The sequence below is a fragment of the Dermochelys coriacea genome, chromosome 6 (assembly GCF_009764565.3).
Source record: "Dermochelys coriacea isolate rDerCor1 chromosome 6, rDerCor1.pri.v4, whole genome shotgun sequence".
NCBI classification, from domain to species: domain Eukaryota; kingdom Metazoa; phylum Chordata; order Testudines; family Dermochelyidae; genus Dermochelys; species Dermochelys coriacea.
In genome coordinates this window covers 18,790,285-18,804,743 of record NC_050073.1, presented here as the reverse complement: position 1 = coordinate 18,804,743, position 14,459 = coordinate 18,790,285, and the positions used below count along the sequence as shown (strand labels likewise).

The window sequence follows — 14,459 nt, the reverse complement described above, 5'->3', positions numbered from 1 at the left end:
TCTCCTCCTACTTCTCCAACTACTGCCTGATCATCTTCACTTCTAACCTGAACATGTTTATTGTCATGGCTTTTAATTCATCCTTCAGTTCCATCTTGGATCCTTTCCCATATGGACTCTGTCCTCTTCACTCTACTGAAGCCACTCAAAGATTTCTAATAAGATTTTCTGGCCAAGTCTCATGGCCTCTATGCCATCCACATCTTATCTGACCCCTTAGTTTGCATTTGACATCATCATATATCCTCTCCTTTAAATTGTATCTATCTTTCCCTCTCTTTAGGGGGAATAGTCTTCTCTTTTTCTCTGTCTGCAAGGCTAACAAAAATTTCTCCTCTTTGTCTATCAAACCATATGCACTTGCAAAAGAGTACACTGAGAGAATGGGGAAGCTGTTCATGTTTTCCCCATTTAACCATGTCTTCCAATGAGGAGATACAGACACCATGTGGTAAACAAAGTACACTTGCCGGACATGTTTAAGTTCTGAAAAATACACCATGTATATTGATAGTATGGTGTTGTCCAACTTCTCTAATTTCAACTGGGAAAAGAGGTTTAGAGACCTTTCTAAAAGCAGTCAGATAGTACCAGCCCCCAAGGAATTTTTAAAAATGTCCAACAATGCATTCCTAAGGCAAAAAATGTGCTCTTGAGATGCAAGAATATTAGATATAGACACAGGTGAACTCCAGATGCAGGAAGTTACCCCAACCCTAGCATTTACTCCTAAGCTATTCTTTGAGAGAGACCAACTATGTGCCCTCTATCCCCACAGTGCATCACTGCATCCTTCTCCTCCTACAGAACCCTTAATACAGTTCTAGTGCAACTTAATCAGGAATAATTCAGTTCTGGACACTTCACTGTTAGAAAGCTAACGTGAAATGGAGATCAGACAACAAAAATTGTTAGGTTGCTGGGAGTGTTTACACAAGGAGAAATTTGGTGTTATTAGATAATGTACTACTGGACCACCCTTGGAATGCTAATATTTTAATGGTAAATGTCATGGTAATTCAGGACTACAATAAAATATGGTACGACTAGCTTTTTAAGTGATGATCACCAGTCCTGGAAATATCGAAACCAGCACAGCTCCTCAGGTGTTTCCCCACATCTACATGATTTGGTCAGGTATTTTTGTTTAGTGGGCATTCATCATATTCCTATGTTTCCTACATAAGAAAGTAAGAATAGATTAATTCAGAATATGATTAAATGTACTGAAGTGCTGGATCAAGTTTTAATGGAACTCTTGTAATCAATTAAACCCTATATCAGGAGAGAAACTTGCAGTAGCCAACAACTTTTTTAATCAGACACTTACAAGTGTCAATTATTTGACTAATCAGAAGTCTACCTAATGATTAGATTTTGTTGTTCTATGACTAGTGCATTTAGCAGCCACACAGGAGACTTGGGTTCTATAATTTGGTCTTTGACTCCCTCAAGACAGCAGACGATCACATCTTGCTGAGGACGGTTTATATGTATAGCTCTGAAGCAATTATGTAGCTGGGGGGGGGGGGGGAAGTGTTAATGGGCTCCTAGAGAATCCTCCAGGCCCAAATGTTACCGTGGGTATGGAACAGACTGAAGTGGGGGCTTTTCCCTGTGAGTGCAGGAAACTCCAGCAGATTAGAAATAGGCATTTGTTAACATTGAGATGACATTGCTCTTCACCCTTCCTAGCCTTCCAGACTCCCTCCCTGGCTCTCTTCCCCTACCCCGAGAAACTCCCACCATCCTCCCGATATTAACAAGAAACTTCTGACCCAGACACCTCTGTGCACCAGCTGCCCTCTTCCCTGATACATAGAGCATTTGACAGCACAGGGGTTTTGTAAACTATTCCAGATTGCACACCACCAGGGTTTGGTGTGATGCACCCAATGCTGCTCAATGCATGCAGTTCAAGAAAGAGGACAGCAGCTCCTGTGCTGTCCTGGCCCCCAACAAGATCAGCCAAAGTTGTAAGTGCTGGAAGGTGGAATGGAAGAGTACTACTTGGGTGCACATAAAGACTGAAGAGCAAAGGAAAGTCAGGCTGAGGCAGCTTGTCAGTTATACTGAAAGGAAGATTAAAGTTAAGGTGGTCAATATCAGTTCAGATACTAGAGGATCCAGAGAAAATCCCATTTTTGTTCAGGATGTCAACAAATGTACAGTAAGGAGCAATCCTGCTCCAACAGGAACCAGACTACCTAATATCTAATGGACTCTATAGTGAAATGATCCAATTTGCTGTTCAGAATATGGCTGCCTATATTTTCAATAAGTAATTAGTTCAAAGCAGAATGGGTAGGCAAAAGACTAACCTATTAAGATTAGAACACCACACAAACACTGTCAAGGAGACTGGTATTTTACTCATGATATGCATTTTGCTGGATACAGAGAGACAACCAGTCCATACTCGTTTGAATTTGTGGTTACATACTACAGGAGAACTGTGTAAATGGAACAAAAGATTTGAGGGAATGGTAGCACCTGAATTAAACAGCCTGATTTTTAGAAATGCTGAGTATCTGGAGCTTTCTTTAGACTTCAGGGTGCTCAACAATTCTTAAAAAAGACCTTAAAAATCAAGATTACCTGCAAAGTCATTAATTGACAGTGCAGAAAATCAGTGCAAGTTTTTATAACTTTGCACAATTTGCTTTGCAAATCACAACTGCTTGACTAGAGTAATGCAAAAGTTTAGTATGTGCAATTAGAAAGTACACCACAATGAAGGAGTTTTAAAATAAGTGATTTGTGGTCCAAAAAAAAGCAACACCACTTTACTTAGCAGATGGGCCCTTGTATGTATTCAGCATTCCATCAGCTTACTTTGAGACATCTTCATTACTTTATTCCTGTTAGTGCATTGGCACTAAAAACCCACCATGGGAGAGTGAGCTGGATTGTCTTACAGCTCATGTATCCAAATTCTTATACAGAGTTTCAAATGCAGTAATTTTTAATAACTGGTGATCAAGTGAAAGTCAAACAGATTTTCAGATTCTTCAAGTAAATAATTCTAAGAGATTAGTACAGAACCCCACGTTACTCTACATATACAATAGTCACTTTTCAAAATATAAACCTCATTTATATAGTTTTGTTTCCCACATTACATGTAGGAGCAGAAAGCCTTTGTTTTGCAGATGAAGTACTGTACAATACAGTATTTGAAAAACTATGATGCACTACATCCAAATACATTTTAGCATACTCCCCCTTCCCCTCCAAAACACAAAAGTAACATGAAAGACAGATAAATGTATTAGGTTACTGTTCTAACCATTTATTTTTCATTTCAAGGTAACATAGTTCTTTTGATGCATTTATTTCTTTTCAATCTTCTATATAGTTATAAGAAAATCCTCCAATTTGTCAGAATTTTCTTTTGATTTATACAAATGAAACTATCACCATAAATGTTACACATTGGAGTGTAGATCAAAAAGTGCACGATATTCTGTCCTGCTGTTCAGTTATTTTCATGTGTCAATGCCTAATACTGTACTTTGAACAATAATACTGTTTTCACTGCATAAACTGCTTGAGAGAGGATACAATCACTTTGGTAATGTCCAACCATCATTTCACAAAGCAAACAATATGTGTCTTTAGTTTTGTTCACAACACTGCTAGTGTGGCTCTCTGAAACATCTCATCCAATACAGAATTGTGGACATTTGAATAAAGCTTGATTACTTTTTTTATACATCCAACATTCTAAGACATTAATCCTCTCCTTCCTCCTCCCCACATTTAATACACAATTCACCACAACTTGAACCAAAGCAAAGTGAACTAAAACAGTACACAAAAACAGTGTCTCAGGGTGTCCTTTAATGAAGGTATAGGATCTGTACTTCCAGAGGGACAGATGTACAATACGATTTGGAAGAATGAAATAGCAGTTCTTTCCTTGCATCTGCTGCAGCACTCACTTTAACATAGCATGGTTTAACATCTCAAATTTTTATAATATAGCACACAATAGCACAGGTTCCAAGGGTATGAAAATGGGCCCATTAAAAGGACTTACTTGGGACACCCCCCCTCACCCCCCAACAAAGGGTCATTTGGGACTTCATTAGCCCTAGTTACGGTCAGTTATTTTTAATTGCCAAATTCAGAAGGTAGTTTTGTACAGTACTTCAGTTTACCTAGTCAAACTTGTTTGCAGGAGACGTCAAAGGTTTTAAAGAATGGCTAGTGATTTGTTGGTGCCCAACTTGGGAAACCCTAAAGGGGCCTGATTTTCAGACAGAGGGTGCTCAACACTGTCAGAAAATCTGGCCCCTGTAAGCGATCTTAACTTAAACACCCGAAAATTGTGGCATCCACAATCACTAGTCACTTCTGAAGGATTTTGTCTTTCATTTTTAACTTACATTCAAAATACATCACTGGCCCTTGACTGAACCAAGTTAATACCTATCCAGTTCCATTGCCTATGTCATCTAAAAAGTAAGAAGTCACAAGGCATGTTTAGTCATGCAGAATCCAATTCCTCACAAGTGCATTGTGCTGCATGGCAACAGAAGCCTCATTTAGTGTGCAATTCCAGCATCTTACTAGCATGGCATCTCAAGCAATCATAGTAAGGGTGTGCTTGGTTACAAATGTACATACTGTAAAGACAGTATGTCTCAAAGAGATGTATATATTGTCTCAAAGAGAAATTTTATAGTCTGAATATGAGGGGTTGTTTGTAACTTGTGACTCCAATGATGGCAGAGACACTCCTTTGTATTAAATCTGTCCCACACATCGCTACTGTTGATAGGCTGTGAATTAGTAGCTGTCTTAACTGCAGACCTTGATCTGCTTAGATAAACTTTGGTGCATCTAGAAGTCTGAAGGATCTAAATAAAATAATTATGTTTAATTGATTTCTTCAGAGAAGATGCAAATCTTTGCTCTTGTAGAACACTGAGCTATAAATACAGAGAGTCAGGAAAACCACTGTAAAAGCCGATTATAGCCTTTCTACTCCCACCTCAAAAGAAACCAACCCACATACCCGACACGACTCTAGGAGATTCTTTTCACCACTACTGTGCTTCTCTGCAGTGCAGAGAAGTAATTGTACAAATATTAATTGTTCACTGCCCAGCAATTTGGTCACATGATTAAACAACAAATGTTATTTGAGAAAATATTGTTTAAAATTAGATCCTGTACTTCATTTTTTAAAAAGTCAGATGGACATGTTGTGCCTTGAGGATCAGATAGGATTTCTCCCCACCCTCTCTTTTTGTGTTGCAGCATCATGTGATCATAACCTGCTCTCCATGGCTGATGCAGTATTAACTATGTAATCAGCATTACCAAGGAACAATCTGACGGGAAACAGAGAAACCAAATGGACATCCTTCCTATCCTCAGTCGCTCCATTTGACTAACCGCAGGAAAACCAAGACTAGTTAAGGTAGTGCTTTCCTCAAGATGAAAAAACAGACGTGTATAGACGAATGATCCAATATTGACTCTGGAGGACATTTCACGCAATTCATTTTGGATTTCTTACATCCTCCCCTTCTTCAATTGAATTATAAATAATGGCTAAGCAAAAAAAATTCCTCGAGTCCTGTACTGCAAAAAGGAGAAAAAAAACTGAACTCAAAGCTAGTTTAAAGGGTGATGTTGAGAGTATTAAACTTTTCAAATTTTTGGTCCTAAAAAAATGTACATGTGCAGTAGAAGTCAACTGAATATTAATGCTACATTGACTAAGCAATATATTCTACTGTGCGATATGGCAGTGCTCTGACTGAACAACAAAATTTAAAAAAACGTACCTTGGAATCTGTCCTCTCTACCCATCACAAACTTGATGCCAAAACCTTTAAGAAACTTCACTCATGAGTTCAGTCAACCAGTCACGTCACTTCTGACCATCTTAATCCAGAACAGAAATGTCGGATCAATTTCTTGCAGGTTGGTCAATCTGACCTTCTGCTAACATATGAATTAAGCTCACTAGACATTACATTTGGTTTCTTTTAGCTCAAAGCAGAAAGGTGCACTTAGTAAAGGCACTAAAGCACCATGCTACCAGCAATTTACAGTGGCATTTCAATGAAAATACTCAAGAGTTATCACACTTGCCTAAACTCATTCCCTTTAGTTAAGTTTTAAAAAGCCCAACTTCTGCAAAAAAAAAAAAAAAAAAAAAAAAAAAAAAAAATAGAGCACAATTAAGACAGACATCTCTCCCACCCTTTATATAGCATAAGCTAAAAAGCCATGATTTTTTTTTATATCTAGAAGTCATTTTATACCGTACATTTTACATCCTTAATTTCATATGAAAGGGACAAGTCCTTTTAAGGCTGGAAGTTGGTGGTGGGTAATGTTGAGTACTCAGACACTGATGTACAAGACATTTATTTGCAGTAGGATGAGGACAGCTATGGCAGAAATGGAGAAACAAAACTGGACTGATCTTGTTACTATTAAAACTGTTCTGACAGCAGTTCACATAATCGCTGAGATACGGTTTCTTTACTTGTTCGTAGTGTGAGTCTATACATCTGAAAGAGAGCACATAAGAAATCTATGTATTATAAAGACAACAGTGAAACATGTCTGCATTTAGATGGACTTATTAGAAAAAATGTACAGATTAAATAAAGCAGTACAGGTGCCACTTGGTTGTGGTATGAGCAATGGCTAGTAATTTTCATGCGAGACACTGACAATTTTTTTCAGGCACAAATAATATTGAAAGTCTGTGGGGACAGGTCCTCTGAGCTCTGAAGGTGTTTAATGTACTTTTCCCACTGGGATTTCCCCAGATCGAACTCTGCTCTAAAATAAAACGGTTTTTCCTGTTTAACTACCTATCTAGAAATTTCAAATCTCTGCTACCATACCTTGGTACTGAAATATGGACAATCCTTGAAAGCCCCTTAAGTGATCACTCAGCAGCAGGAAGAGGAGGACTTGCTTCAGAGCAAATAAAGGCATTCTCACTAACCCCATCAACTTGGGAAGCAGAGATCTGTAAACCAAACCTGGATTCTCAAGGCAATACATTTCATTCCCACTGAGAACCAACACAACCCCCCAAAATATGGCTTTTCTTCAACTCCAATATCATCAGGAAACATAAAACACGATCATCATGTTCAGTCCCTTTGATTTTACAACAGTAGCAAACACTATTTCTAGAGATGTGCATTCTTCCACTGCTGACTCACAAAGTAGTAAACAAAACAGAGCTATGTTTCATTCATTTAGAAACAGATGGCAAAAAAAATCAGTTTTGTCTAAGACATTGAAGGGAACGCTTAGTAAAGAAGCGTTTAAACCTCCAAGGGGTTATCAAACAAATACAAAAGACTATTAAGATTAATTTAGTGTCCTCTGTACAATAAAGGAGAATTGTAGTTTGATGATAGGATGGTATATTTTCCAGGGAAGAATCTCAGAGTAACAAAATATGTGAGCATGCATGCAAAACAGCGGAGGCCTTTGGAAAGCTGAAAAGTAGCCTGCTGAAAGCCAAAGCCAGAATCAGCTGCCTCGGTTTTCAACCTATTTGGGGTTTATTGACATTCACAACTAAGTCTGAGACATCACATAACTACTTCTATTGCAAGTTATTTTTAATAAAAAGCACAAGGTATGTTTATACCTTGAAACCAGAAACGTTGGTAAGATAAGTTTTATTCCATTTCTGTAAACCGGAACTTATATTTAACTTGCAAATAAAAAAGCAGGTACCTGTGCCTGAAGGTTGGGTTCAAGACGCAGCAAACATCCAATCTGGGTAGTTTTTGTGTGTATTATACCAGCACCAACAAAATTAGCAGGGTTGGGATCTACCTCTTCAAGGAGGGCAGAGCCAAAGCCAATGATCTATCAAAGAAAACCCAAACAGAGACTTTGTTTAGAGACACTGCAGGGGCAGGAAGTACAAAAAGTGTCCAAGAATGCTCATGAAACAGCCTATTCATAGCAGCAGTAGTAATATAGGAATTCTGACATCTTAATACTACTCCTATACCACAAACTGAACTTTTAAGATAAACTTGTTTGGCACTCAAGTAGTAGCAACACTTATAAATAGGATGAGGGGTCTGAGTTCTCTGGATTCAGACATTTAAGTCTTTCCTCCACACCTGTCCCTCATATCTTCCTCTCCTTCTCCTCCTCCTCCCCTGCTCCATTTCCCCTAGCCCCTCTCCCTTTTACTGTCTTTCCATTTAATCACCTCTTAACTAAACCCCATCCCCAGTTTTAAAATAAGCAGTAACCGATACTACTACTGCTGTTTACTTTGCTTTTTCTCCATTACAATTGGGCTTAATACATGGGAGGCTGCAGTTGAGTCCATTCTCAACGTTTATTTGGTTGGCATTATCTAAAATGGCAGCGCTCTAAATGTGGACTTGTACTCCAGTTCAGATTCATGGAATTCTTATTGAGATGTTGATGCATTTAACATCACAAAAGACTCAATGGAACATGATGCTTGCCACTATCACACTGATCATTCTGCTTGCATGCTCTAGCCCTTTCCCCTGCCCTTTGGCTTGTTTGTTGATTTAAATTGTAAGCTCTTCAGGGCAGGGACTGTCTGCTATTCTTTGTACAGTGCTCAGGACAGTGGGGGGTCCTGATCTTGCTTGTCCCTACGCAGTACTGTAATAAACATGATTAATAAACAGAATTAGAACTTTCCTAAGTTTAAGAGAAGATGCTATATCTGGAGTTACAGTTCAGCCGCATTTCTTTGGCAGCACGGTAAGCTTAACATTGTCTCTTTCTGAGCAAACAGGTATGGATCATTGAGATAGCAATGTCTGAATGTACAATATTGCTTTTAGTAAATAAGGGAATTCAAACAAGGAACTTCAACTTATACAGGAAGTCTTGCATAGAAAGTATACAAAGCAATCCAGTCAGTTACGTTTTCCTTACAAACATGATAAAAATGGATGTACGGTGAAGGGGCACTGAACTACAGTGGCCCAAAACTGCCCTATATTGACACACCTCCCATACTAAACAGCTAACAGATATTCATCACCCTATGTGATGATTAGCCAGATTTTAACACCAGTTGCCAGATGGTATGCAGTGAAGTTTTCACTGGAATATTTAATCATGCTAACAGGATTTCATGGAATATACAAGTATAACAGCAAACAGTTGAGAGATAAACAGGGTTTGAATGGTTAAAAAAAAAGGAGGGGCTGGTTGAAAGTTTTCTAATTTCACCATGTCAACAAAGTCAGTTTTCACCCTGCTTTTTGACCAGGTAGATTTAGTCAAAACATTTTGACAAAAAGGGAACACTTACATGAAAAACATTTTCAAAATCTATTTTTTTTTAGTAGCTCTAGTAGAGAGTAGGCTTTGAAGTTCCCTCCAATTCAATTTCATGAATGAAGTTCAAATTTCAGTATAAACCATTTCAAATGTTCTTCAAAACGAGCTCTAGAACTTTTAGAAATAAACCAAATTGGATTAAGACCTATGGAAATCCTACAGATATTTCCATGCTGCTAAGTGCAATTACCTCACTGACTAATTTGCAATGTGTTCATGCCTAAGCAGCAAGACCCAAATGCCCCGAAGGAAAAAAAAAACAAAAAAACAGAGGGACAAAATAAAATGTCAGCATCAACAGAATCATTACATTTGTTAAGGACAGGTTTCAGAGTAGCAGCTGTGTTAGACTGTATTCGCAAAAAGAAAAGGAGTACTTGTGGCACCTTAGAGATTAACAAATTTATTTGAGCATAAGCTTTCGTGAGCTCACGAAATAAATTTCTTAGTCTTTAAGGTGCCACATATATTCCTTTTCTTTTTACATTTGTTAATGCCACTGCTCCAAATCTGAAATTCGTCTGTTAAAATGCCACACTGTTACCTACCTTTGCCTTTGTGATCTCCGTATCCATTGGATGCTTTGCTTTAAAGATGTTCTGCATTTCTTGCTGAGGACTGTGAGAAACACACAAGTTAGTAACATGCTATAAAAATATATAACACAAGAGCATGGCTGGTAGAGTGCTGAAGTTCAACAGCAGTATTTACTTATACTGAAGTATTTGATATAATATAAGTAAATATAAGTAATTGGAAATGAAGCATCACTAAGCTAAGTATTATTCAACACAGCCCTTGCACTGAGAAATTTACAATCTGGGTTCAAATCTTACTTGCTCAGTTGTTTCCAACGCTGGAAGAAGTCTTGTGAGGCCATCTCCGTAGGTTGGAAAAATTTGTTCAGTGTGATTGGTAGTTTTACTGAAATATTTTGAAATGTTCCCCCATATCTGCATTAGGAATAAAGAGAAAATGTGGTACAAGTTATGATGAATTACAGGACTGTATTTCAGAACTAATTTAAGAAAAAAAGTGAAACACTGAAAGATATTGTGACACTGGTAAACCAAGCGCCAGTTCTGGCCAAGCCCATAGGCGTTAGCTAAGAACTGAAACTCATAGCCGGAAACCAAAGCAGTTCACCTATATGTTAGTTTTGTTCAAAACAGATATTAGTCTTATAAGAATGTATTTAAAGCTTAGAAGCTATGAAATGATTGTAAATTGCTGTATGCATTAATCTCACTTGTAATGTCTGTATTCCACGCTGCAAGGTAAAACGTAAGTGTTTTATAATTATAAAAATGCCTGCTTTGAATGTGTGAATTCAGATGGGCATAGTGGCTAGCACTGCCCATCCAGAGGGCTATCAAAAATTAAGTGGGCCATCACAGAAAAAGAGCTTTGTTAATTGCCTCATCCACCCATCTACAAGTATGTGCAGAAGGCTTCCGCCCATCTATTTGAATGTTGGAAGAGGGAAATAAAAACAGATGACATGAAAATTTTTCATCTCTTTGCTGTTTGGAATCTCACAAGGGCTGGAGCTAAGAAACAAAAAACAGATCCCCAGGGTCGACCTGGGTTCAGCCCTGAAGACATTAAATGCCGACAGATTACTACATCTGTCCCCTTTTGAATCACAGACAAACTCATTTGTGTTTATATCTTTGCTTGTTTTAACCTGTAAATAAATCATTTCGTTTTCCTAGCTAATAAATCTTTAGTTAATTACAGGATTGGCTGCACGTGTTGTCTTTGGCATGAGATCTAAGGCAAAAATTGATCTGGGGTAAGTGACAGATCTCCTAGGACTGGAAGCAACCTGAATATTTTGTGATTTTTGGTATAAATGACTGTTTATCACCAAGCTTGCCAGTGTGGCAAGAGACTGGAGAGCCCCAGGGCACTGTTTGTGACTCTATGGTAGAACTGTTACAGTGATCTAGTTCACATTTGTTACTAATTTCAGAGTAGCAGCTGTGTTAGTCTGTATTTGAAAAAAAAGAAAAGGAGTACTTGTGGCACCTTAGAGACTAACAAATTTATTTGAGCATTAGCTTTCGTGAGCTACAGCTCACTTCATCGGATGCATTCGGTGGAAAATATAGTGGGGAGATTTATATACACACACACAGAGAACATGAAACAATGGGTTTTATCATACACACTGTAAGGAGAGTGATCACTTAAGATGAGCTATTACCAGCAGGAAGGAGGGGGGGAAGAAGGAAAACCTTTTGTGTTGATAATCAAGGAAGGGGGTGGGGTAGGGGGAGAAATAACATGGGGAAATAGTTTTACTTTATGTAATGACCCATCCACTCCCAGTCTCTAGTCAAGCCTAGAGTTAATTGTAATCAGTTTGCAAATTAATTCCAATTCAGCAGTCTCTCATTGGAGTCTAAAGAAAAGGAGTACTTGTGGTACCTTAGAGACTAACAAATTTATTAGAGCATAAGCTTTCGTGAGCTACAGCTCACTTCATCGGAGCTGTAGCTCATGAAAGCTTATGCTCAATAAATTTGTTAGTCTCTAAGGTGCCACAAGTACTCCTTTTCTTTTTGCGAATACAGACTAACACGGCTGCTACTCTGAAACCTGTCATTGGAGTCTGTTTTTGAAGTTTTTTTTGTTGAAGGACAGCCACTCTCAGGTCTGTAATCGTGTGACCAGAGAGACTGAAGTGTTCTCCGACTGGTTTTTGAATGTTATAATTCTTGACGTCTGATTTGTGTCCATTTATTCTTTTACGTAGAGACTGTCCAGATTGACCAATGTACATGGCAGAGGGGCATTGCTGGCACATGATGGCATATATCACATTGGTAGATGCGCAGGTGAACGAGCCTCTGATAGTGTGGCTGATGTGATTAGGCCCTATGATGGTATCCCCTGAATTGATATGTGGGCACAGTTAGCAACGGGCTTTGTTGCAAGGATAGGTTCCGGGGTTAGTGGTTCTGTTGTGTGGTTGCTGGTGAGTATTTGCTTCAGGTTGGGGGGCTGTCTGTAAGCAAAGACTGGCCTGTCTCTCAAGATCTGTGAGAGTGATGGGTCGTCCTTCAGGATAGGTTGTAGATCCTTGATGATACGTTGGAGAGGTTTTAGTTGGGGGCTGAAGGTGATGGCTAGTGGCGTTCTGTTATTTTCTTTGTTGAGCCTGTCCTGTAGTAGGTGACTTCTGGGTACTCTTCTGGCTCTGTCAATCTGTTTCTTCACTTCAGCAGGTGGGTATTGTAGTTGTAAGAATGCATGATAGAGATCTTGTAGGTGTTTGTCTCTGTCTGAAGGGTTGGAGCAAATGCGGTTATATCGTAGAGCTTGGCTGTAGACAATGGATCATGTGGTGTGATCTGGATGAAAGCTAGAGGCATGTAGGTAGGAATAGCGGTCAGTAGGTTTCCGATATAGGGTGGTGTTTATGTGACCATTGCTTATTAGCACCGTAGTGTCCAGGAAGTGGATCTCTTGTGTGGACTGGTTCAGGCTGAGGTTGATGGCCAACTCTGTCCACATATCTATTCAGGGGACACTATCATAGGGCCTAATCACATCAGCCACACTATCAGAGGCTCATTCACCTGCGCATCTACCAATGTGATATATGCCATCATGTGCCAGCAATGCCCCTCTGCCATGTACATTGGCCAAACTGGACAGTCTCTATGTAAAAGAATAAATGGACACAAATCAGACGTCAAGAATTATAACATTCAAAAACCAGTTGGAGAACACTTCAATTTCTCCAGTCACATGATTACAGACCTGAGAGTGGCTATCCTTCAACAAAAAAGCTTCAAAAACAGACTCCAACAAGAGACTGCTGAATTGGAATTAATTTGCAAACTGGATATAATTAACTAAGGCTTGACTAGAGACTGGGAGTGGATGGGTCATTACATAAAGTAAAACTACTTCCCCATGTTATTTCTCCTCCCACCCCACCCCCCACTGTTCCTCAGACATTCTTGTTAACTGCTGGAAATGGCCCACCTTGATCACCACCACAAAAGGTTTTCCTCCTTCCCCCCCCGCCCCCCTTCCTGCTGGTAATAGCTCATCTTAAGTGTTCACTCTCCTTACAGTGTGTATGATAAAACCCATTGTTTCATGTTCTCTGTGTGTGTATATAAAAATCTCCCCTCTGTTTTTTCCACCAAATGCATCCGATGAAGTGAGCTGTAGCTCACAAAAGCTTATGCTCAAATAAATTTGTTAGTCTCTAAGGTGCCACAAGTACTCCTTTTCTTATTTATTACTGAGTTGGTGAAATCTAATTATAGAACATACCATCAGTTTGGGGCGTCTGCCCGGCTTTCGAAAGTCTGCCCTGAGGTCGGCATTCTCGGTCGTGAGCCACTCCAGACAGCATAGTAATTATATTGCCTTATCAAAGGTCCATTCACTATTTCACACAGAATACAAAGAATTCTGAAGTAAATATACCTCAGACTCAGACCATTGATTATAAACTCCTTTTTGGAGGGGCAATATGTTTGAGAAAAGACAAGCATTTGTACTTATGAAAATAGAAGTTTAGACATAACTCATTTTAGATGTGTATGAAGACAGAAATACTTAAATGCATCAACACCTCAATAAGAATTCCATGAATCTGAACTGGAGTATAAGTCCACATTTAGAGTGCGGCCATTTTAGATAATGCCAATCAAATAAACGTTGAGAATGGACTCACAACTGCAGCCTCCCATGTATTAAGCCCAATTGTAATGGAGAAAAAGTAAAGTAAACATCAGTAGTAGGATCTGTTACTGCTTATTTTAAAAAACTGTGGCTTTCTACATGTAAAAATATTAATTTTCATCCACAGCAATAGAATGAATGGAACAATAGCAAACCTGTATAAAAATAATCAATAGATAAATCATTAATCAGGTTTAGACAGAGGAAACATGCATATAGACATTTCAAAAGGTACAATCTCACTATAAACCACAAGACGGTTAACAGATTTATTTCTATGGAAATAAATACACCAATGCAAAATACCACCATTTTAGATCAAGATAATGCAAAGCTAGCATCTCGCCTTTATAAGACTGATAATCTTAATGTTTAAATTACTATGTAGGCATGACTGAACAATGTCT

At 38.6% G+C, this 14,459-nt stretch overlaps 1 protein-coding gene across 6 annotated transcripts in view; it reads right to left on the bottom strand.

Annotated features, from left to right (window-relative positions):
• Window positions 1–3,276: 3,276 nt before the first annotated feature.
• AP2A2 (adaptor related protein complex 2 subunit alpha 2) overlaps window positions 3,277–14,459 on the bottom strand; it is a 104,177-nt gene continuing 92,994 nt past the window's right edge. For 5 of the 6 annotated variants that reach the window (XM_038405096.2, XM_038405094.2, XM_038405092.2 and 2 more), the window contains 4 exons: window positions 10,179–10,295; window positions 9,891–9,960; window positions 7,732–7,866; window positions 3,277–6,536 (listed from right to left, as the gene is read on the bottom strand). In XM_038405096.2, the coding sequence (XP_038261024.1) occupies window positions 6,459–6,536; window positions 7,732–7,866; window positions 9,891–9,960; window positions 10,179–10,295 (400 nt within the window). In that variant the 3' untranslated portion in view covers window positions 3,277–6,458. Of the gene's footprint in view, window positions 6,537–7,731; window positions 7,867–7,888; window positions 9,655–9,829; window positions 9,961–10,178; window positions 10,296–14,459 lie in introns of those variants that run through there. The other variant, XM_043517850.1, reaches the window with a different exon arrangement.